General features: G+C 40.7%; 1 protein-coding gene across 3 annotated transcripts in view; it reads right to left on the bottom strand.

The window, feature by feature from the left end:
- Positions 1-26,023, bottom strand: part of clcn5b (chloride channel, voltage-sensitive 5b) — a 38,835-nt gene extending 12,812 nt beyond the window's left edge. Inside the window, exons 1-8 of one of the 3 annotated variants that reach the window (XM_047386026.1) lie at positions 25,817-26,023; positions 25,172-25,321; positions 7,434-7,615; positions 6,897-6,996; positions 4,196-4,383; positions 3,636-3,758; positions 1,540-1,746; positions 721-801 (exon numbers count right to left, since the gene is read on the bottom strand). In XM_047386026.1, the coding sequence (XP_047241982.1) occupies positions 721-801; positions 1,540-1,746; positions 3,636-3,758; positions 4,196-4,383; positions 6,897-6,996; positions 7,434-7,615; positions 25,172-25,310 (1,020 nt within the window). In that variant the 5' untranslated portion in view covers positions 25,311-25,321; positions 25,817-26,023. Of the gene's footprint in view, positions 1-720; positions 802-1,539; positions 1,747-3,635; positions 3,759-4,195; positions 4,384-6,896; positions 6,997-7,433; positions 7,616-14,379; positions 14,531-25,171; positions 25,322-25,407; positions 25,572-25,816 lie in introns of those variants that run through there. The other 2 variants (XM_047386025.1, XM_047386027.1) reach the window with 2 other exon arrangements.

The raw sequence follows: 26,023 nt of genomic DNA, 5'->3' as shown, positions 1-26,023 counted from the left end.
ATAAAGATAGCATCCTTAAGATCAATTTATTCAGTTTATCTGCAAAAAAGGTTAATTTGGGGTTTAGTTCTTCTTGAAACTTTAATTTTTCTTCCTCTTCCTAATTGTCACATAAAATACACAAAATTTGTAAAATGAGAAAATGCAAACAAGTTCATTGGGTATGAATACTTCTGCAAGCCACTGTACACTAATTGTCATTTTGACTGGCTACTGGTACATAGAAAATATCTTTATAAAATGAACTAACAATACTAACAAAGGTTTGAATTAAAATGTTAAAATAAATCTGATTTAATAAACTCCTCTCTGAATCATAATTCCTTTCTTTCATGGAGCCGCAGTTAATACCAACAGCTGCCAGGAACACACTGACTTGCCAAACTATTGCGGCAAACATTTATTCTCGGTTTATCACATCTTAATTAGCTCCCAGCGTGCGCTCCTTCCTGTACAAAGTCACATGATTGGGAAACAATAAACAAGCAGGGAAAGCAATAAGCAACTAATTCCCATCTGGTGTCATCTGGTGGCGATAACTCTACTGGCGCTTTTATTATTGCTCCGATGCAGGACAGGGAAACGACAGTTTTGTCAGAGCCATGTATGCAGACTCCAATCACATCAATGCATTAGAGCCCAATTCTTTATCAGGAGTCAGACCCGATGCAGGCACGAGAAAGAGACCTAATGCTTTATCTCTCAACTTCCTACACCCACCTCCTCCAGACTGAACAGAACCCCTCCTATGGGGGCACCAAAAGCCACAGACACTCCAACTGCTGCTGCTGCTGATAAAACCTGCAGGAAACAGAAAAAATGCGGAGCATTTCAGAACAACTGAGACTGAAACCATTAAAAGCAGGCACAGAGAGAAGTCATCTGGTGACCAGAATCAGATGGTTTTATGTTGGACCAGAATAATTAAACCAGCATCAATTAAAGATGACAGAAAGGCTTGTCAAAGCTCTCATATGGTTCTAACAAAAATATCAAAGCCTTTTCTTCTCAAATATTAACTGAACGTAGCTGCCATTTATTTTGAAATGAAAAAACATCCTGTAATATTGTGCACTTATATGTTTTGGATAGAATTCTTGTATTCAATTTTACTATAAGCATTTTACTTGTTAATTTTCCATTTTAAATGCATGCAGAAAATGGAATAAATGATTTTGCAATTAATTATAAGGGTTTTCGGTGACGTCACAAAGCGTACCCACCGGCCATCTTGCAGGACGAAAAACACGAATATTATAAACATTTAATTAAAGAAAGGTTAGATGGTTTTCATACAAGATTTGAGATTTAATCAAGGGCCTAGAACCCATTCCAGAAACCAGGGAGCAAATGCAGGTATGGATGCTTAGAATACCCAACATTTCACACATGGATATGGAGAAGTAAATGGTTTGTCACGCAGCCAGTTTATGTCAAGTTGAGTAAGAAATGTGGAAAAGCAGCATATTTGTTGAGAACTTCATGGGCTTCACTGATATTAAACAAACTCTCATTGCTGTAGATATTATCTGAGCCCACCTCTCGCCGTTTGGCCTCGTTTTTGCGGTATTTGGTGAAAAGATGGCAGAGGATGTTCGCACAGCAGCAGGCTACGTGCACCAGAGGACCCTCCTTCCCCAAACTGAGCCCAGAGGAGACTGCTAAAACCAGAGTGATGGTCTTTATGATCAAGGTCCACTTCCCCAAGTAGCCACGAATGATGAACCCACTGAGGATGGTTTTAATCTGAAAAAGACAGGGAGAGAGAGAGAGAGACAGACAGGGGTGAAGGCCCGTCATTGGATACGTTTTCCATTCCAAAGAGGATGATAATATGTTTTGTGAAGAATCCCTTCAGATGTATGTTTGCTCTCTCTTAGTCGCACATGTTTTGAGTAGATATTCTTTCAAATAAGGCATTAATCTCCTGGGCTCAGGCTTTCTGACCAGAATTTGACCTGTGAGGGATTACAGTCAGAGGAGAAAAATGATCAGAGTACATGAAACTAGCCGGAGTCGTTTGGATAATGTTTGTGTCTTTTACTCTGAGATGGATCAATCAGCGAGTCTGTTTGGACAACACAGCAGAGTGAAAGAAAATCTTTAGCTGTTCACTTGCTTAGAAATAAAGAGCAATAACAGCAAGGAAGCAAGAGAGCAAATGCTGGGAGGTGGACAGCAGAGGGCTGGTAGTCATAATAATCTTTTTACATTTCTGGGTTTTATATGACAAGACATAATAACAAAGATCCGATCTTTATCAGGTTCTAAATTTATTTGATTACTTTATAATCAGTGTGACCGCCTCTGTAAAACGATGGGTTTTAGCAGTTTGCTGGTTTGTCACTTAAAACAGCGTATTACCACAATGTCAAAGCAGGACCACCATCAGCAATGAACTTGGCGAAGCAATTGTTGCCGCCCATCAACCTGGAGGGGCTATAAGGCCATTTTTAAACTTACTCTGCAGAGAGAGAGATAGATTATTTCCAAGTGACAAACATGTCAAGACAGCTGACAATCCTCCCAGGAGTGGCCATCCTAATTCACCCTAATGTTGGTGATAGTGCAGTGCTCAGGGAGGTTGTAAAAAACCCAAGAGCTCTATATCAGACTCTAACGGCCTCAGTTAGCATGTTAAATCTTAAAGTCCATGACATGACAATTAGAAAAATAAAAGCACCAGCTTTGGTTTGCGGGCTTCAATTAAAAGCACCAAACAGTTGGTGTTTAAGTAGAAAATACGCACTACAGAAAGGTGCTTTAAAAGCTGTTTAAAAAGAAGCAGATTTCTTTGTAAACACATGGCACCTTCTAGAACAGTGTCCTGTGGCCATTCCGACCACAGTCAGAATGTTAGGCCATGAAGCACAGCTCCACTTTAGGCAAAATCCAAACAGCCCAACTCATGAGCACGGTGGTGGTGGACGGGTATTGATCTGGGCTTGAAAAAAAATCAAGGTGTTGCAAGGGCTCAGTAAAAGTTCAGATCTCAACCTGATTGAAATGGTGAAGCGGGACCTTTAGAGGATGCAGGAACAAAAATCTAGAAAGCAATGTTGCAAGGAAGGGTGGACCAAATTTAACATAGAAGGAAGATGGCCATTCAGGAAGACGACTTCTGAGAGGTACTGCTGCGAAAAGGGATTCTAAACCCGAGAAAGACCAGATGATTTTTTTTTTTTAGATGTTTTGATACGTAAAACCCTAGAACTGAAACAGCCGTGATTTCTTTGTACCAGAAACCAGATATTAAATAAAGCAAAAAAATAAAAATCTAATCCTGGTATATAGCAAATGGAAATAATGTTGGTTTCCTAACTGACATAAAACAGGAACAGTTTAGTCTGATTTAACGTCAGACGGTCTAAGAAAAAGGCTCGTTCTATTTATAGTGTGTGTGAATATCTAGTTTCAACTGTAGGTACTATAAAAGTTAAATACAGTAGGGGAAGGAGAAATGTTTATAACAGTTCTGTGTAATACATAGAGAACTCATTTGGTTCAAAAACAATCTAAAAAATGCTTTTAGTGAACAGTCAGTTTGAAACAACTAAGTTTGAAAATCATAAACGACATGATGTCCTCCTAAATAACCTGCTCGCCAGTGATCTTTCTCACAGGTTCACTTTTACCTCTGGTATTCCTGATCCGCAGGCATACGGAGCGAAGGCCCTGACCAGCGTCACAGCCAAGAATGAGAAGAGCAGAGCCCAAAATAAGTACATCAGGTAGTTCACTACGTAGGCAAATGGACCCTGAAAGAGCAACAAACACACAAGACATCATGTGAATTCACAGCAAGACCAACTTCATTTATTCAATATATATTGAAATTAATTTCTTTTTAAATCTAAATATAATCATAATTTGATTTCATTCTTATGCAGTCAGAAGAAAAAAGGCTTTTTAACAATAACATGTAACAGCCAGTAGGTGGAACCCAAGCGTCATTATAATTCATGTTGGTGTCTGACCTGCTGAGAGACTTGATGGCACATGGACCGGTATAAAACACGTAGCTTCCAAAGCTAGTTTTTGTAACACAATCACAATCAAGAGGTTCCCCATTTAAATCCAGTTTGAGCAGCACTCAAGGACAATGCTTTAACCATTCAGCTGCTACATGTGATCCTTACTCTGGAGTCCAACAGAGTGTGCAACACTATGGCTAACTGCTGGAACGCTATCCTACCTCAGAAGCTCCAGCTATGAGTTCAGCCCAGCTCTTCCACTGCGGGCAGCGGTCCCTCTCCTGGAACGTGGTCTCATTGGACGTCCAGCAGCAGTGCTCGTGGTTGAACCAGAAGCCGATGAGACACACCCCTTCTTTCAGATCGGTCATCCAGTGGGCTGCGATGTCGATGCCGCCAGCAAGAGCACCTGCAGGACAGAAGGCAGAACTCAGGATGGAGGCGACAATGAGAAACCTTCGTGGTCAAGAAGGCCATTTAGAGCCACGCAATATTTTGTTTTTTCTGGTTCACATTTTGTGAGAAAAAAATAGTCCACAAATGGGGGGGGGGGACACATAGTATTTTGCATGTAAGGAAAACTGTTAAATTTACATGATCAAATCTAATGATGTATCTTCCTCCACATGTTTGCTGTGTCTGCCTACATGGCTTGAGGCAAACAGGGCTTCTAATGTGATTTTTTCTAACAATAGCTTGGAGCACTGGGGGCTCAGTAGGTAGAACAGGTGCATTATGTGCAGAGGCTGCAGTCCTGGGTTTGATTCCCGCTTTTGAGACTTTTCCAGCATGCCTTCCTCTTCTCTCTCTCTCCACTGGCTTTCCTGTCAAGTTACTGTTTAATAAAAGTCACAAGTGTCTAGTCTTAAAAAAAAAAAAAAAAAAAGATTGTTCTATAGAGAGAAGATTTGTGCACAGCCAAACTTGTCCTGTTCACAGATTCTCCCAGCCTAAGATGTGGATCTCTGGAGCTCCTCCAGAGCAACCGTGGGCATCATGGCTGCTTCTCCGTGTAACGGCCTCCTTGCCCGACCTTGCTGCGTCATACTCCTCCCATTTTCAGATGATAGATTAAACAGCATCTGAGATGCTGAGAGCTTGGGATACTGTTTTAGGACGTAGCCCTTCTTTGTATTCATCAATAACTTTTATCTTTAACCAGCTACTTGTTCTTTAATGTTCTCTAACAAACCTCTGAGTCCTTCACAGAACAGCTGCATTTATACTGAGAGAGAATTACACACAGAATGATTACTTTTAAAGACACTTGTTTACACTGGATTTTTTCCAGAGAGAGTAAAGAACAACACACTTTTTAGACTTTAATTTGTTAAACAAAAAAACAAAATAGTAACCATGTATTGCACAACTTCACAATGATGCACTACTTTGTGTTGGTCTGTTGCATAATCAAAAAAATGGGAGAAAAAAGTACACAGAACATTTTTGCTGTGAAGGTACAGTGTCTTGTGAAAGTATTCGGCCTCCTTGAACTTTTCGACCTTTTGCCACATTTCAGGCTTCAAACATAAAGATATAAAATTCTAATTTTTTGTGAAGAATCAATAACAAGTGGGACACAATCATGAAGTGGAATGAAATTTATTGGATCTGTCCAACTTTTTTAACAAATAAAAACTGAAAAGTGGGCAATATTATTCAGCCTCTTTACTTTCAGTGCAGCAAACTCACTCCAGAAGTTCAGTGAGGATCTCTGAATGATCCAATGTTGTCCCAAATGACTGATGATGATAAATAGACTCCACTTGTGTGTAATCAAGTCTCCGTATAAATGCACCTGCTCTGTGATAGTCTCAGGGTTCTGTTCAAAGCGCAGAGAGCATCATGAAGACCAAGGAACACACCAGGCAGGTCCGAGATACTGTTGTTGAGATGTTTAAAGCCGGATTTGGATACAAAAAGATTTCCCAACCTTTAAACATCCCAAGGAGCACTGTGCAAGCAATCATACTGAAATGGAAGGAGTATCAGACCACTGCAAATCTACCAAGACCCGGCCGTCCCTCTAAACTCGAACAAGGAGAAGACTGATCAGAGATGCAGCCAAGAGGTCCATGATCACTCTGGATGAACTGCAGAGATCTACAGCTGAGGTGGGAGAGTCTGTCCATAGGACAACAATCAGTCGTACACTGCACAAATATGGCCTTTATGGAAGAGTGGCAAGAAGAAAGCCATTTCTCAAAGATATCCATAAAAAGTCTTGTTTAAAGTTTGCCACAAGTCACCTGGGAGACACACCAAACATGGAAGAAGGTTCTCTGGTCAGATGAAACCAAAATCCAACTGTATGGCCACAATGCAAAACAATATGTTTGGCGTAAAAGCAACACAGCTCATCACCCTGAACACACCATCCCCACTGTCAAACATGGTGGTGGCAGCATCATGGTTTGGGCCTGCTTTTTGTCAGCAGGAACAGGGAAGATGGTCAAAATTGATGGGAAGATGGATGGGGCCAAATACAGGACCATTCTGGAAGAAAACCTGTTGGAGTCTGCAAGAGACCTGAGACTGGGACGGAGATTTATCTTCCAACAAGACAATGATCCAAAACATAAAGCCAAATCTACAATGAAATGGTTCACAAATAAACGTATAAACGTAGCAAAGAACCAGAGAGCCAGGGTGTGTTTAAGAAAGTACCATCTGGAGCTTTAATAAATGACTTCTATTCTAACTATACCTGCCTTTCAGGCACCGAATCGTTGCTGTACTGAATATGCACGCTGTGTCCTAAGATTTAACTCCAGGCTTTCAACGTCCAACCTGATCTCACCTCAAATTAACGGGAATTTTGGCTGCATCATCAAACAGAGATCAAATCTGATTAAATCTCGTGTACCTCCACCCACCACTGAGCTGAGCAAGTAATTGTGTGAGGATGAGTGTGTAAACTACCTGCCATGAGTCCCACCAGCAGCATGAGCAGCCATCCAGAGAAGGCGTCGCTGACACTGTGCAGCAGGGCCACAGTCGACTCTCGGCTCTTATTGGTGATCTGCATGGGGACGCAAATTTAAGACAGGAGAACTCTTCTTTTGTTGTTTACCTTATTTAAATGATACAGTAACAATAATCGACTGACTACGCCTTCTCGGCTTGAACGCCAGGTAAGAAAAGTACATCTCACTGATTACATCACAGACAAGGAATGCCATATAATTAGGTAGTTTTAGCTCAAGCACAGTGGAGACCATTGTTTTACTGAGGTTTGGTTCTTATTATCTATGATTGGTGCAAGGTTCTGATTTCTTTGCAGTAGGCCTCCCCAGAAATGAACCAGAGGCAGCTCTGCCATCGTAGCTCCCTGCTCCTAACACCTACAACAGAACGCACATGCTTTCTAATCTGAAAATAAACACTACTTTATGATGGATTCCTGTTTTATCTCACTCTAGTTCTTACATTTTACTGTGCGCTTTGGTTGCTCCGTACCTCTCTGTGTCTGTCACGGTCCTTGCTCTTCTCCCTGACCCAGTCGATGGTGTTGAAGTCTTCATAGGTGCCCACCCCAGGCAGCGGGTCTTCTAAAGGGTCCATTAGCTTAGTGGGGCCGCTCCCATTCATACCGGCTACTCTGCAGCTGCTGCTGGTGCTCTGTTCATCATAATCCCCACCTAGAGGTGGAGAGCAGTAAAGGGGGAGGAGAGAGAGAGAATAAAGATATATGTAATCACATTCATTGATCAACTTATGGGTTCTGGCTTCACTGTTATGTTTTTAATGGATCATTTCCTGTATTATTGACCTGTGAGAGGTCATAAACTCCATCACTTACACTGAGGTATAAGATCTGGTCTCATAGTGTTTCTTCCATTAGATGATGCAGTTAAGTACAGCTCTACTAGACACAGGTCTTCCGTGCAAGGGAAGACCTGTGTACTTAATGGATGATGCACTTAAATTCATCACAAGGTTTTACTACAGAAAAGAAATGAAATACATTTTCAGCATATTAAGACGGCTGAGCACAAAGTAGCTTAGTTCTATTAAGACTAGACAGTAAATTTAACTGTAACACCATACCTGAACTTAAATATGCTCCCGTACTCATAAATTATGCACACAACGAGAGATTCGTACAGAATTAGAAACAATATGCAGATAAAGGTTGAAATGCTTGTGTGCAGCAGCAGCAGTGACTCTTCTTCATACCCATAGGTTAATTTTCTTAGACCAGTGAGCAACCTGCAGGCTTTCTGTGTTATAACAATTTGGCTAACTAGGAACTTCAGCTCAGCAATGAAAACAAAATAAATAAATAAAAAGAACTAGTAGCATTGTGCTAATCTGATCCGAAGTGCCCTGATCCTGGCAGTTTTAAATGATCTGCATCACAGGCTTTGACTAAACTCAACTTCCCCGACCAGTTTTTGGTGTACTGTCTGATTTGGTCAGCCTAAATAAAAACAAATAAAAATAAAAACTTACATTCATGATTGTTTGTAAGACACCAAAACTGATTGTTTAGTAGGAATTATTATGGTTTTTTAAATTAGCGTTCCAGGAAAATATAACTAAATACTGTGTTTTTGTTTCAAAACATGATTAAGTACAATCCTTATTGTGCACGGTTCTGCAGCAATATGGGGGCTACCTGATGTAACTGGTGGTGTGAAGATGCCTGTTTGATAATAGGTACGTTTTAGAGCAATGTTCAAGTTTGTGAGGCGCCGACTGTATGCAAGTAGAGATTTTATAAACAGTATTCGCAAAAAATAGAAAATATTGCGATAACATTTTAGATCCGCATCATCTTTTGCTAAAATAGACCAAGTAATACTGATGAAATGTAGCGTGGTATTTTAAACCTGCTAACGCAGTGATTTTGATTAGGGAATAGGACGGGGATTCTACTGTCAAATGCCTACTGTTTATAGACTCTGACTCTTGTGTTGATGGCAACAAGGTACTGATCCGGGCATCCAGCTATTGCAGAAAAACCTGCAAATCCTGGGCCGTACCAATCCATACAACGGAAAAGAACCACAACTGTCCTTGGAGACACTCTACTAACATAATTCATTCTCTTGTCCCTTAACGTAAAAACCCTCATCACATAAACTCTGCCATTTTCCTAAACTTTACCATAATGTACATCAGAATCTCATTCTATAATCAAGTTGGACCTCTTTAAAATCATATTTTTCTCCGACAGATCCTAATCTGCTCCTCCTAGTATATGAGACCTCTATAAATGAGCAACTAGTCAGGTTTTTGTCCATCATGACACTTTAGAAAAAAAGTACAAACACACACATATATATGCAGACACGGTGGTCGGTAATCATTCAGATTTAATAACACAAGACAGAACCAGCAGATGTTTTCAAATTGCAACCATCTGGTTTATTACTAGCTGGAGGCTAATGTCTGAGCTCAACTTTGTTTCGTGAGACCAGCTACATGCAGCTCACCACCCTTTACTGCAATCTTCTCCAGTAATGTATAACGGAGAGATTAACCTAGAAGTTTCAAAAGTTCACAATAGCAACATTCCTGCAAAACTGATTCAGACTCACAAAAAAAAAAAGAAAAAGAAATCTTGCCTTCAGTGGGACAGAAATGGGTTTCAGTGTATCGGTGTAGTAGAAATCATCAACAAGTTAGTATTACTGCCGATGTTTTAATAAAAACCAAATCTGGTGGTTACTGTATCAAGGTTTTTATTCATTAGCTTCGTGTTATTCTGGACTTCCCTTTATCTTTTGAAAAGATAAAAAAAACTTTAATTTCATCTCCACTCTTTTAAACAGATGAGACGCCATTCGATTATATTAAAATTACATCGGATTATGTTGATCATTTCATCGGCACTTCAAAAACTGGTCAAATCTTAACAGAATTGATGCTCAAGTAAGATACAAAAAGCCTTTTTTTATTTTAATGTTTTAACATTTTGGGAAAATAATTTACAGGTGACCTGCCCACGGTGTACCCCGCCTCTCGCCCATAGACCAAAGGAGCACCAGCTCCCCTGCAAACCCTGTACGGAAGAAGCGAGTAAAGAAAATGGATGGATGGAGTTATTTATTGAGTGTATATAATGTTATTATTTTAAATAATTTATAACAATCTTATATTTAAATAGAAGATTGTGCATGGACCAGTTCCACCTCCTTTGATGGATTATTTTTTTTATAGAAAAAGAACTGGAAGTGGGATTGCCAAAAAAAAAGGACATTTACAATTGGCCCTCATATTAAGTGTGTTTTTAAGTCTCATCTTAAGCAATCTACCACATTTGAAGGAAGATTAAAGCTGTAAACATTTTAAGTCTTGTTTACTTTAATTCTTTTTTTTTTCTCCTTTTCATAGGTCAGTTGTTTTGGATTTTAATCTTTATCTGTTTGGGTCACTAAATATTTTATTTCCTATTTTTTGTTGTACCAGCATTGTACCTTCACATTTACGGGATTCAACAATATTCTTTAAAATAATGAAAGCACTGATTTATAGAACAAAACATTTTCTTAACGGTATCATCTGGGCAAAGACGCATAAAGCTGTAACAAGGATTTCAACAGATCTCTCTCAAAGCAATTCACAATTAAAAGATCTTAACTTAGCAGCACCATCAGGAACACTATCAGCAATCATCACCACACACAAGCAATCTAAAAGCAGACGCCTGGTGCGGCTCGTGGCTTGGTGGCAGAGTACGTGACCCATATACGGAGGCCTCAGTCCTCAACAAAGCCATCCCGGGTTCGAGTCCCAACCCCTGAGACTTCCTGTCTGCCTACTTTGTAAATATAACGAAGGTAAAGGCCAATAGTGCCGCAAAAAAAGATAAATAAAATATATAAAAAATAAAAAAAGCAGACCCCAATGGAAACAGGAAATAACATAGGAAGCCGGGCCATTTTTAGCTCAGAGCTCATGCTGATGGGTCATTATACGGATAAAATGACTGTCAAAGGAAATAAAATTATTTTTATTTCTGTATAACTGGAATTAAGAACAAGTTAAAGTAGGAGGAGGTGGGGTTCAGCTGTCTTTGTGAATAGAGACTTTAAATAGTTACTTTACGTAAGAGGCTTAAACTTTGTTGGAATCTACCATCATCTATAATATAAACACACCTGAGGCTAAGCAATCACTTTAATAATATTTGATATTTCATGGTGAACGTGTATGAACTGTAGCATACTTTAGCGTTTAAATACATTCCCAATGGGAAAAGCAGTTGGAATCCAGAATTCCTTCACACTTCCCAGATGAAAATGCACCGATCTTCACAGTCGGCACGTCACAAATATTAGTCATGTTTCCAGCTATGTAGAACAACGTTGCCCGGCATTAAAAACACAAGGAACTTTTCACCTGTCACCTAAACGGACAAGTTAAACTGGTCTGTAAGGTGAACGAACAAAAGCAAACGCAGTCATGCCAGGAGTAGGAACCCTGGGGTGTGCTGATATCAACAGACAACATCCAGTGCAATTTAAGATGGCAAAACTGTTTCGTTTCTTTGCTTCAGAACTGATTTTGCTTCAAACCTTACATAAAACTGTAAGGTGTAATGGGTTGAATAAGGCAACCTAGCTGATGGTACTGAAATCACTCATGTAAGCAGTTCAAAGTACAGCACTGTGGAAGAAGGGACACTAATATAATAAAAAACAGGCTGTGTCAGAGACCCACAGAGAAATCGGCTGGTGACCGGAACCAGACCATTTTCAGCTGGAGTGACCATGAGGCCAAAAGTCGGATTGTTGCTGGTTGGTAGACATAACATACCTTGTGGTACCAGGTCTTGCTAGCTACAAAAGCCCCGGGTGTACAAGTAGAAAGGAAGAAGATTTAAAGCTAGCAGTTTTCAGTAACAGCAAGGTTGAAAATTAAGTCACAGGAAGTACTAAACTGTAAGCAGAAGCTGTTTAAAAGGAAACTTTTATTAAACAGAGTTGTTGATTCAAGCTGCTAAAATAGAGAACTACGCTTCAATGACCGCTGGTCATTTCGCTGCTTTGCCAGTTCATACTTTTCCAGTTTCGGTCGTTTCGTACTCGAAAGGAGCCGTCCTTTCACAGGAAGTCAATTTGCACCTGTAGTGGATCGACTTGAGCCCATAGCAGATAACATAAAGGCTGAATTAGGCAGGGCAATGTTGTCCTCTTTCATTCTTTCGAACTGACCTTTTTGGTGGACTTTTGGAAATCTTAAAGTTTAGTATCTATTTTCTCTAATGAATACACCCACCAAAGACAGCTGTTTAAGGTTAGTAATGCTAATGCAAAAAAACGGCTTTTGATGAACCTGATCCGTGGCTCTCTAGGGTATGTAAAAAACTCCTGCTACATTGATAATTTATCATGAAAGCATTCAGTTGTTAGGGATAAAGTCTTTTGTGACCTTGAGCATCAATTACAGCTTGACGAAGACATTTCAGGCTGTTTACCAGTCGACTTATTGTCTACTGAGGCACGACTCTTCCTGAAGGGTGGAACGCAGGTCATTGAGGTTCTGGGGTACAGAGTTAAGAGCCTCTAGACCGTGACTCAGCTGAAACAATAGGTTTTCTATGTGATTCAGGTCAGGAGAAGGTGCTGGTCCCCAGTCTCCAGCAGCCATTACCTCATGATGCCACCTCGAACAGCTGGAGCATTGTCGTCCTTGAAGATGAAATCAGGACTGTGTTGTTTACAATGACTGGATTAATGAGGTTATTCAAGCAGTATTGGCTTGTCACTGTACCATGCACAAAGTGTAGAGCAGTTCTGTATTGACTAGACACACCTGCCCACACTGTAACACCATTACTAAAGGCTTGTCTGGTGACAACAGTGGCTGATGCTAGCGCTCTCCTTGACATCTCCAACAGTGTTGGCAGCCATCATTTCTGCTCAACATGAATCAACTTTCATCAGAGAACAGCCGACTTGTCCCCCGTCCAGCATAAATGCTCTCTGGCCCATGGAAGATGATACCTGTGCCTGGTGGTGTGGTCAGGTACCCGTGCAGGTCGTCTAGCACGCAGACAACACTGATGTAAATGGTTTCGAATGGTCTGACGTTACACTTGGGTGCTTCTCATCTCCCTTAGATGTGCCCAGAGTTGGCTGGCATTCATCATTTGGCTCGCAGGGCACGGTTCATCAGTGTGGGATGTGGCCAAAGGTCATCCAGTTCTATAACTTTCTGTGACTCTTCTAGTCTCCATTACAACGTGCTGATGACACTGACACTCAAAGCTCAGTGCCCACTTTTATCTGAGAACATCCCGTCTGAAGCCTCACAATGGCGAGCTACGGTTGATCAACTGTTAGGTGTCATCTTGGTTTTATAATGCCAAAAGGTGAACAGCATGACGAGGGGGACTATTGAAATACCAATTTTGATTAAACCAAGAAATAGATCGATTTATGGATCAAACACATGTTGTGAATTTTGCCATTAAACTTCTTGTTAGGGAACAGCATCTGTGCAAAAAGTACTGAAACAAAAGTTGGACATGTCCATTTAGATGTTTGGAGAGGGTCACTTCACCTCCAAAGGTTATAGTGCATTGTAGGTTCATCCTGAAACTTCACTAGAAAGCTGAATATCCCTACCTTTTTGTGAGTAGTGTGTGTGTCCCAGAGAGTGGAAAGGCAAGGGTGGCAGAAAACCCAAACAGCACAAACTAGGATCTGTGAGGATGACCACGTTCCCAATACGCGCATGTGATTGATGTGGACTCGTCCGCAGGCTTGTGTCGTTTTTGAAAACATTCACTGTGACATATTCAAACATTTAGGTTACCGTATATCTCCTGAAATGGGCAAAGGCTGTCCACTGTGGAACAGGCTGTATACGCTCTAAGCTTTATCTGTCCTTTGATCTCATACATGACAGTCACAGCACGGAGTCAGGGACTCCTTGAAAACACAGTGAGCCTCAACATACTCAATATCACACAGAAATACGCCACTCAACCCAAACTAACTGTGGCTAGAAGATTAAAATTGGAGTAAAAACAAAGAGATAAAATAAAACTTCACTGGACTCATGAGAACAAATCCACAACACACAGGCAGATAAGAGCGCTCGGATTTTTATGAAGCCTTTATTTGAACTGACCCCTTTTTCTATTGTGCAACCTCAAGCACTTACAGACCCAAATCATATTATGGGTAGTAAATGCTCTTAATAATTAAACTCCGCTATGGTAAAAGTTAAAGTCAGCGACACACGAGCACAGCAAGGCCACCACATTAAGAAGATAAACATGATTTAAATGCAGGAAGCACCAAGAAGCATTAGAATGCAGAGAATGTGATGCACAAATACAGACAAACTTGTTCGCCTGGCATGAGATTTTTAAGCAGTCTAACAAGAACAGCATGTAGCTTTTGAAGCCACATCAGCAAGACAGAACAGGATGACCTAAACTCACCATCCTCCACCAGTTCTTCCTCATCCAGCTGTTTACTCCAGAACTCCCAGCCCATCTCTCATTACAGCCACAAACTCTCACCCCTCCCTCACTCAGCAGCCACCATCACCATGACAGCTCAAACTGGAAGCGTCTCCCCTTCCTGTGTCCTCGAGTTTTCCTTGAGTAACAAGCCTTCTTGAAGGTCCCTCCCACAGCAGCCAGAAGACTTTGGAAGAGAGTCATGATTGGCTAATCTTTCTGAGAAGCAGATCGTGATTTGCAGAACTATTTTTACAGATCTTGACTAATGAGCTTACTGTCTGCCTGGCAGGCTGAGAGGTAGGTTAGTGTGTAAAGATGAGATCACAAAGCGTTTATAAAAAGGGGTGGGGGGGGGGGAAGAACTCAAATGTTCAGAGTTCAAAATGAAATGAAAGAGCAGCAACTGCGCTATCCGAAGGTACACATGGGTGATAAACCTTCCTGAGATACCGCTCTGTTTGCTTGAAGTAAACATCCCGGCACCACTGAAATCTGTGCCTGTTTTTTGCAGAGTAGACTTGTCAAAATTAAACAAGTTTTGCAGAGATGCACCAATCGTTTCCCGTTACCAATTTCCACTTGTCTCTGCTGATTTAGATTTTAATCAATTCCAATAGTTTTTTCTAAGGAAAAATGCTCTATATGTTTTGATACAGGTAGAGGTTTGAAGCCAACAGAAGATGAAAGAATAACAAGATATTATCAAATTATATTATCGATTATACAATAAACTACATCTCCCTGACATTTTATCTGATTTTTATCAAACTCAAAATAGGTGCATTGAATTATCATTTTATTGGTGTATTTATGCACTAAAAAGATGGGAGTTCTTAGTTTTGTTGCAATGAGGTGGACCAAAAATTAATTAATGAATTATCAAAAATGCACTGTAATAAAGTAACAAATATGCAATAGTTTGTCCGTTTTCATCTGTAACACAGACTCAAAGCTGGACATTGATATTTAAAAAAGGTGAATAAACTCAGTGAGCACACAAAATACGTAAGAAGTCACCCAATATAATCATAGAAGAATGGTAATATATAGGCTTATATGTAGTAAAATATATAATAAGGGTTATAATGCCACTGAAATGGAAAATATAACAAAGACAGACGTGTATAAACAAAAATGTAGAAGTTTCGTTATAAACACCAAAATTTACATGAATACGGTTACATTAACATGAATTAGTCAAATAGTTTATGAACGTTTTTCCTTTTTCCCTTAGACATATTGTGGGGCATTTCTATATTTTTCTGTTAAATTCAATTTCTTATAAAAAAGACTATGTTATTAGCCTGTAATACAGTCAGTTTTAATGTAAGGATGCACCCAAAAAAGGGCTGGCGACTGGAATCAGGACAATGTGAAACTCAAAGATCTTTTTTTCAGTGAGAGCAACACAGCTTAGGCTAATAGTTTGCATCTCAACACTCTTCAGTGTGGATGCTGTCACTGAGGAAGGTAAGAATCAAAGTTAGCCATTTTCATCGTCAGTGTGGTGTATAAAAATACAGAGAAAGGAAAAACAAAAAGGTATAAAGACATGTGAACAGGAAACTGGACTTCCTACAGAGACGTGGCTCAGCTGTTCATTCAGGCTGCTACATCTAAACACTTCAGCAAACAGGAAGTGGCTGTATTTTACCCATTTAGGCTTTCAACGTCCCACATACATGGTGTGATGTTACCACTGAGCTCATTGTAAATAATTAATGTTAGCTCACCACAGAAAGGCTTCTTAAGCCTCCAGTATAACTGGAATAAATGGTCTTACAGTAAATCGGTAGCATTACTTATTTTGTTTTAAACATACCCTTTTCTTAAATATAAATAAAAAAAACTAATTACCGCTTTCCATGTTTCAATATAAACATCGGAAATGTTGCAACTCTACCAAAGATAAGAAAAGCTTATTTATAATGGTAATGTACAAAAACTAGAATTACAAGGAAAGAGCTTCACAAAAAACACCTTGAGAAAGTTGGTGTATAATTAGTGAAAATGGCTTTCCAACCATTCCTTCCATTTGTAAAAACTTAATAGTCAAACATCATTTATTTGCATCTGTGCATTGCTGATGATTTCATGCATTTAAAAACAGGTCTGACCAGAATTTCTTTTTAAACCCATTAATTGTTTACATACATGCACAGGGGACAAAAGGGCATGGAACAATATTTTTCTTTGCGTCCTGGGAACCCCGGTCAGGTATGGACTATGATCCTTCACTGAATTTCAAGACATTTCGACTCAATCTCTTGATCACCAGTCTGCATTACTATCTGCCAAAACATACACCGTGTGGATCGCACGTCAAAAAAAAGGTGGATAGGAAGACAGAAGTTCAAGCTAGAGTTTGAACTTTGAACTCCTGAGGTCTGATCGCCATGGGAACAGGCATTTCATGTGACTTCAATGACGGTGGCTTGGCTGCAATTTTAATAACATGTTTATACTGTCCACTGCGCTTTGCTGAGACTTCCAACTTTTTACAAGGTCAGAGGAAATTGACTAAAGATTGCAAGAGTGTAGATGATTTCATTTAATAGATAATTTCCTTAGAAACTAAAGATTTAAGGCAACTATTCTCAATGGAAGGAACTAAATCTACCTTAATAGGTCCAGACTAAATGTTGTTAAATGCTGCAATCCACAATCAAAACTGATATTAAAACTCAAATAGAAAATTCAAGCAAAATCATTCAGTCATGCATGATTGTAATGAGAAAAATTATCATCGGGGGACCGATCCTTTTGCCTTTGATATAACAACAGAAAACCTTCATTTAAATACTTGATGAATACTTAAAGGTTTTATTTTCTTCTATGACTACATCTTTATCTCGCTGTGTAGATCTGTTGAGTAAAATCCAAAGCTATCAGGGTTAAAAACGAGGAGTAGATGACTATTTTTAATGGTGCACTGATTAGTTTTTCTTGCTGTGTCTCAACCTTGGGGTCGATACCAGAGTGGTGTTGCAACAATGAAAACAGCCATTGATATTTAAAACATTTAACTGAAATAAAGCAAAGTTCAGACTAATGAGTTTTTATATATTATAGACCTTAGAAGGAAAATTGAAACTGACCATAATTGGTACCTTCATGTTTGAGAAAAAAAAAAGGAAAACAGATATTTAATCACACCAAACAGACATTTTTTTTAAGCCTGTAGACACAACATTGAGTTCAGCATGTAATTCAGAGTTTCCAGTCAGCACTAAGCTAAAGGGCTATTTCATTGTATTTTAATGTGAATATAAACAACATGTATTTCAGATCACATCTGCTGTGTTCGCAAAGAATATCTCAATGCTCATTTAATCAGATGTGATTTTCCTGCATGGTTGTTCATGTTATAATTTCACTGTTATCCCCCATCAGACTTCAGTGTGAACAGTCTACAGCCCTGAAGTGACCTGCATGAGCAGAAGATGTGGTGTAGCACGCAGCACGCTGTGTTTACAGGATAAAATATGGGTGCTACGCATGTCAGCCTGTGTTTATCAGCTCTGAAGTTGTTGTGCAACAAAATCACGACAAGCTCCATCAACAGTGTCTACTTACATGTCGTGAGGCCAGGCTCGTTTTGAAGGGGGTCGGTTTTATTAACAGGAAGATAGCATGTCAATGTGATTAACTTGATGCATGTGTAAGAAGTGTTGTTCTACTTGGAGCATGAATAGAGGGATGCTGCTAAAACCTGCAGGTCTGAACAACGGGGCGAGTCTGCTGTGACTGTATAGAGCAGCTTATTTGCTTTTGATCTCGCCGCATCCCGCCTCCTCTAGCGAAAGCGTGGTCCGATGAGCCGGTCACAGGAACAATGCAGAAGTCAAATAAAATGTGACCTGACTATACAGACTGAGGTCACTTTGAAAAGAATGAGGTACAGGTCTGATTTAGGACCACATCTGAAAATAGCCACAAAACAAAATCTGAATTTGGGACATTTTTCCCAGCAGCCTTAAACTTATATGATCTGAAGTGGAGACTTGGACAGGAAACAGACTTTGAAAAACACAGTTTGTGATTTGTGAAACCTTTACCTCAGGCAACAAGTAATTTACCACTAGTTTGAGCACTACAACCACCACGGATGAGACTATTGACTTATTCAGCAATTTCTAAAAATAACTTGTGATTTTGGAAACTTTATTTTTAAAAACAAAAAAGTTAACTCTTGGTAAATTAATCTTACATGAAGGTATATGATATACTCAATCAGTCATCAATGCATTATCAATTTGTGCAATACCGCAATTTGATGCAAGATTTGGCTAAAATATTAGATTTTCAGTTAAATGCATAGAAATTCTGCATGGTAATAATATTTTTGGCCTAGTGGATAGTCTTCCGTTGCCCTCAAATCAGATGGACACAGAGCCTCTACTGAGGCCAGGAGGTTATAGCTTACAAAGAGTGGTGGAGACCTTAAGATAATGGAAAAGGGTCGGAAAACAGGAATTAAATTTAACTGATAGTCATCGGTTACCTCACATCCTAATTCCTGGTATTTTCCGTTTTTGGTTTCCAGCAGTCACTGCCTGCAACCTTCTGAGAAAGCCACTGTTAATATAAAGCTCTCAGTCATCATCACATGTAGCGATCAAAAGTCAAGACAATCACAGTGTGACTAAAACAATCCGGTGCAAGGACCATTCAGAGGAAAACCAGTCAACATACCCAGCAATAAACTCATTACAGGCCGTAACAACATTACTTATTTGCTCACTACTGGCAATAAATCCAACAAATACATTTACACATCTGAGATTGCTAGCAGTAAAAAAGAGCAATGCATGCAAACATGAGAAATAAAAAGGCAAACTGTAAATTCAGCAAATAAGGAGAAAGCAAATAATTGATGCGACATGCCTTCTCACTCCTTTAGGTGTGAGCGTCTGGAGCAGAAAGGGTCCAACTGAATGCCTAAATACAGCTTTTCCAAACCAAGAATGAAAGCATGGCATCTGAATGTGATCTCCGGTCACTACGAATTAGATCAGCAGAAACCACCAGAGCCGTTGTTGTTTAGCCCTCAGAGAGAAGCAATTTCTTTAATTAAAAACTTATATGACTGTATGCATTGAGTCAGCCAGGGGCCCCTCAATAACCCTCATGCCAAAGGAAGCTAAACTCTGACATCTGATGTGAACGACTCAAATATTTAAATGCATTTCATGCAACACGTGCGGCTAAAACCAGGCACAGAGCATCACCTAAAGCCTTCCCTGCATTTAGACAGGGTGATGACACCATCAACCTGCGGGATTTATTTCCATGATGGAGGAAATGGAGGAGGCGTGGAGACAAACCAGGGTGGAGGTAAGGACATACTGAGAAATCCACAGAGAAAACATTCAGAGAACGCTCTGAATTCTACGTTGGTGCAGACATTTTAACAAGACGACAGACCACCCTGCCATCAGAAAAACACAGTAGGGGGCGGGTGGGCTTCAGGAAAACCCAGAGTGCAGGTCCTGGAGTGATCCACCGAACATCTGGTGCACTCCAGAACTTTTTGGAAAGTCCTGAAAAGGCTTGAGCGCTGACACTGCCCATCAATCTAGTTGAGCCTGAACATGTCTGCCAAAAAGAGCTGGAGAAAGAAAAAAGAGTGGGAAGTGTAGGACCACTCCAAAAGAAGACCTGATGGTTCCAGAGGTCATAAATGCAGAGTCCAAATGTTATGTACATACCTACACTTATGTTTAAGATTACTTCGAAATATGCATTAACTGGAAAAAGAAAGTACACCCCCTTTCAGTTGTGGCTTTTACATATCATTATCCGATGAAAACTACAATCGAAAATTATTTAGATTTAATACGTAAAACCTAAACGGAAACTATGTCTAGAGAGAATGTCCAACATATCTGGGTGCAAAGATGTTAACAGACGCTTAATTACCAGCACATGTGTATGCTTTTATGAAAGCACTTTGCTGCTCTGAAGCATTTAGGTGTCTGTTAACACAATGCCAAAATGGAAAGACTGTCGCTGCCCATCAATCTGAGTAGGGTTATAATGGCGTGACAAAATAATCTGAATCTCAGAATATTTAAGACAGTTGTCCGTCTTTCCAGGAGTGGACGTCCCAGCAAATTCACAAACCAAGCATGTTAGTATGGCTTAGACCAGGGTTTCATGACCTGGAGACGCATCTAAAACATGGAGGACTCATGAATATGAATATACAGATACAAGACTGGTAGAACAACAGGGATGTACCTGTGTGTGCATGGTATAAATGTTTCAAACCAAACCCAGTTTTATTCTGGGTTCCTTTTTTGTTTTGCAGATAGAAAACATCATTTGTGGGATCGGGCACCTTGTTACTACAGCAATTGTTAGGATTTGTAACTTAAAAAGGCAAGATGAGATGGCCTCTTTCAGTTGGTAGAAGCTTTGCAACTGTAACATTAGCAAAATACTTTCCTGGCCACTGCAGAGAGGTCACAGAACTTGAACTTGACTCATAAATTAATATGTGGACTGAACTCTCCTCCCACTCCCAAACATGCTGTGATTTCAAAAAATCTGAGTTTTAATGGGTCCCTGAGAAGCAGCTAGCACAAGGCTAAAGGACCATGACTGCAGTAAAAGCAGCTTATTAAAGACTTGCTTAAAAACAAGCTCCTGTTTGTATAAAGAAGCCCCAACACTTGCTGCAAAACATTAAAAGGGAATCAAAAAGAGGAATTGAGAGTCTGACCAAACACATAATTTCAATACAAGTTTAGGGTGTATTTGAAGAGAGACAAAAAGAGAGACAAACCAACTCTTCTAAAACTTTTACTCAACTTTGCATGACAGAGGGCAGCATGAGCAAGACCATAAAGCCTGATGCACACTCTGAAAGCAAGGAAGAATTTCTGACAACTCCAGCTTTCATCCTCTTACTTTAACCAGACAACGGCTCACACTCCGTCTGAGTTCTGAGTTTCCTCCAAAAACGTTCTGATTTCTATAAATACATGGATTTCTGTTTGAAAACGAAGTGGAGTTTCTTTCCTTTTCTTTGGCTGACACAGCAGGAAGGCTCTCCAGATTTCCTTCCTGCTGACACGCTTTTTATTCTGGTGGACTTAGCCGACACACAGTGATGTCACCAGTAACCAGGCAGCAAAAATGTGTAGGGAAATAAATAGATTCTGCCTGAAATGGTTTTCCAACAGTCTTGAAGGAGTTCCCAGAGATGCTTAGCACTTGTTGGCCTTTTTGCCTTCACTCTGCGGTCCAGCTCACCCCAAACCATCTCGATTGGGTTCAGGTCCGGTGACTGTAGAGGCCAGGTCATCTAGCGTAGCACCCCATCACTCTCCTTCTTGGTCAAATAGCCCTTACACAGCCTGGAGGTGTGTTTGGGGTTATTGTCCTGTTGAAAAAGAAATGATGGTCCAACTAAACGCAAACTGGATGGAATAGCATGCCGCTGCAAGATGCTGTGGTAGCCATGCTGGTTCAGTATGCCTTCAATTTTGAATAAATCCCCAACAGTGTCACCAGCAAAGCAACCCCACACCATCACACCTCCTCCTCCATGCTTCACAGTGGGAACCAGGCATGTTGAGTGCATCCGTTCACTTCTTCTGCGCCGCACAAAGACACGGTGGTTCGAACCAAAGATCTCAAACTTGGACTCATCAGACCAAAGCACAGATTTCCACTGGTCTAATGTCCATTCCTTGTGTTCTTTAGCCCAAACAAGTCTCTTCTGCTTGTTGCCTGTCCTCAGCAGTGGTTTCCTAGCAGCTATTTTACCATGAAGGCCTGATTCACACAGTCTCCTCTTAACAGTTGTTCTAGAGATGTTTCTGCTGCTAGAACTCTGTGTGGCATTGACCTGTTCTCTAATCTGAGCTGCTGTTAACCTGCGATTTCTGAGGCTGGTGACTCGGATGAACTTATCGTCTGCAGCAGAGGTGACTCTTGGTCTTCCTTTCCTGGGGAGGTCCTCATGTGAGCCAGTTTCTTTGTAGCGCTTGATGGTTTTTGCGACTGCACTTGGGGACACTTTCAAAGTTTTCCCAATTGTTCGGACTGACTGACCTTCATTCCTTAAAGTAATGATGGCTACTCGTTTTTTTTCACTTAGCTGCTTTTTTCTTGCCATAATACAAATTCTAACAGTCTATTCAGTAGGACTATGAGCTGTGTACTGTATCCACCTCCTGCACAACACAACTGATGGTCCCAACCCCATTTATAAGGCTTGAAATCCCACTTATTAAACCTGACAGGGCACACCTGTGAAGTGAAAACCATTTCAGGTGACGACCTCTTGAAGCTCATTAACAGAATGCCAAGAGTGTGTGGAGCAGTAATCAAAGCAAAAGGTGGCTATTTTGAAAAACCTAGAATATAAGACATATTTTCAGTTGTTTCACACTTTTTTGTTCAGTATATAATTCCACATGTGTTAATTCATCGTTTTGATGCCTTCAGTGTGAAGCTACAATATTCATAGTCATGAAAATAAAGACAACTCTTTGAATGAGAACTTCCATTGACTTCCATTGATTTTCAGTCATTTTCAACCCTTTCTATGCCCTAACCCTGACAATAACCCTAAACCTAACCATTACCAGTGCATGCCTAACCCTAACCTTAACCTAAAGTCAATTCACACCTTAGTCCTAAACCTAACCGTTAGCAAAATAGGTCGTGAGGACCAGCAAAATGTCCTCACTTTGGTACAAACGGTCCTCAATTAGATGGTGAAATCGGGAAAATGGTTCTCACTGTGATGCCAAGACAGGAACACACACACATACTGCACGAAAAAATAAAGGGAAGACTTAAACAACACAATATAACTCCAAGTAAATCAAACTTCTGTGAAATCAAACTGTCCACTTAGGAAGCAACACTGATTGACAATCAGTTTAACATGTTGTTGTGCAAATGGAATAGACAACATGGGGAAATCTTTGGCGATTATCAAGACACACTCAATAAAGGAGTGGTTCTGCAGGTGGGGACCACAGACCACTTCTCAGTATCTATGCTTTCTGGCTGATGTTTTGGTCACTTTTGAATGTTGGTGGTACTTTCACACTCGTGGTAGCATGAGACGGACTCTACAACCCACACAAGAGGTTCAGGTAGTGCAGCTCATCCAGGATGGCACATCAATGCGAGCTGTGGCAAGAAGGTTTGCTGTGTCTGTCAGCGTAGTGTCCAGAGCCTGGAGGCGCTAACAGGAGACAGGTCAGTAAACCAGGAGACGTGGAGGAGGCCGTAGGAGGGTAACAACCCAGCAGCAGGACCGCTACCTCCACCTTTGTGCAAGGAGGAACAGGAGGAGCACTGCCAGAGCCCTGCAAGATGACCTCCAGCAGGCCACAAATGTGCATGTGTCTGCACAAACGTTAGAAACCGACTCCATGAGGATGGTATGAGGGTCCGACGTCCATAAATGGGGGTTGTGCTCACAGCCCAACACCGTGCAGGACGCTTGGCATTTGCCAGAGAACACCAGGATTGGTAAATTTGCCAACGGCGCCCTGTGCTCTTCACAGATGAAAGCAGGTTCACACTGAGCACATGTGACAGACGTGACAGAGTCTGGAGACACCGTGGAGAGCGATCTGCTGCCTGCAACATCCTTCAGCATGACTGGTTTGGCAGTGGGTCAGTAATGGTGTGGGGTGGCATTTCTTCAGAGGGCCACATGGGCCTCCATGTGCTCGCCAGAGGTAGCCTGACTGAGCTTGATCCATGTTGCAAATAAAGTGGACAAAGATGTCCGTAGAGATGCACAGCTGGTAGAGATGTACTCCAAAAGACTTGCAGGTGTAATTGCAGTAAAAGTAGCTTCCATGAAACATTGACCCACCGGGGATGATTACAAATGCATGTCAAACTTTTCCGATTTTTGTTTGTAAAAAGCTTCTAAAAACTATATATGTTATTTTCCTTCCACTTTACAATTATGCACAGCTTAGTTGGAAATCCCAATAAAATGTCTGATAAAATAAAAGCTTGTGTGGCAAAACTCACTGCTGCATATGACAGCAGCAACCTAGTGAAGCTAAGGAAACGGTAACACTATTTCAGAAAGTCTAAATGCACACAGGACTGACTACATCATCAACTTGTAAATGTGGATCAACAAGCAAACTTGTGAATAGTACTTATTTCCCTTAGCAGCTCTAAAGAATAGTCCAAGTAAATGCTGTACTAAAGTCTCTTTATGACAAACAAATGGAAGTGAATGAGAGGCAGTATTTGAATGTGAAACTCCTGAAGCAGTAACACATATCATCTGAGATGTTATACAACCTAATGAATAACAGAGACCTGAGTGAAATAGCAGTGTTGTGGTGAAAATGGGGTCACATGAACTCAATCTTTGTTCCAATATTGTCTTCATCAGATTTAGCAGCTTGAATGCAACCCGAAGACCCCGCATGACCTTCCCTTTTAAGCAAATGTATTACCTGGATCTCTAGGATTTTATAAAATGATCAGTACTGTTGTGGCGTTTCTGTTGGCAGCCCACTTTGTGGCCTGGGCACGTTTCATCCCTTAAGAACAAACGTGCTGGTTAAACTGGTAAATTACTAAATCTAAATCTGCAAGGGCTATGCATCATTTCAGACTCAACTATAATGTATATACCTGAATCCGCTCAGTCAACACCCAACCTCTTTTCTAAATTGCTCATACTTTTAATCTGTGCACAGATGCGACGTTTAAACCCTTACAGAGATAAAACTGCTGCTTGGTGAACTTCAAGAGTGCAGATTACCTGAGCTGAGAGGGGGGACGTCATCTGTAGAGGAAAAGTCCAGCGTGGCTCCCGCGATGTCCACCATCTCGTCATCGTCGTCGTCGCTGGGGTGATGGAGGCCGTCGAAGCTGCCGCTGCTGTATCCGGGGTTTTCCATAACTCCAGGGGCTGTTTGACAACACACACAAAAAAACGGAGGGACATGTCACTTTCAGCGCCTGCAGGATGAGTCCTCCTCTACTTCAGGGGATTACCTCTGTCCGCGCCGAGGCCATAATTCCGATACAAACTCAGCATAGACTGGAACATTGGCTCTGAAAGTCGAGGGGTGCCAGTGTGTTTATTCCACCCAGAATAATATTCAAAAAGAGGAAGCAGAAGGCTGTTGTAGAACCAACTGTACCATCACCTCACCTAGAGATGACTACATTGTTTTAGTTGAAGGGAAGTTTAGTAACAACTTCCGCTCACTTTTCACTCGTCTGTCTAAGGTTTAGCTGAACAAATGCCTAACACACTAAAAGAAGACCCAAATGGATTATATAAGCTTGGCTTAATAAACGCTTAGCTGCTGACGAGCAAACTCGCAAATATAACAGGCTAACTTAGTTTATTGTAACTGTCCTCACCAAAAGACAAAAGTATGGAAAGTTTTGGCCTTACTTTAACCGTCGGGAAGAAACGGCGGCGGTGCAGCTCGGTGAAGTCTTGTGACTTGGATTTGCCCCGCTGCTCTCCGTCTTCTTCTCCTTCAGATGGAGCTGCTTGTGTCAACTGCAGTAAACTTAAACGCTCAGTGAAAATCCTGCGTCATTCTCCAAGTCGACAAAAACTATGTTCTTAAACGGCGTATAAACACGAAAACAAGCC

This window comes from Girardinichthys multiradiatus, chromosome 14 (genome assembly GCF_021462225.1).
Source record: "Girardinichthys multiradiatus isolate DD_20200921_A chromosome 14, DD_fGirMul_XY1, whole genome shotgun sequence".
Taxonomy (NCBI): Eukaryota; Metazoa; Chordata; class Actinopteri; order Cyprinodontiformes; family Goodeidae; genus Girardinichthys; species Girardinichthys multiradiatus.
Note: the sequence above shows the minus strand (reverse complement) of the source record. Positions and strands in the feature narration are given on the sequence as shown.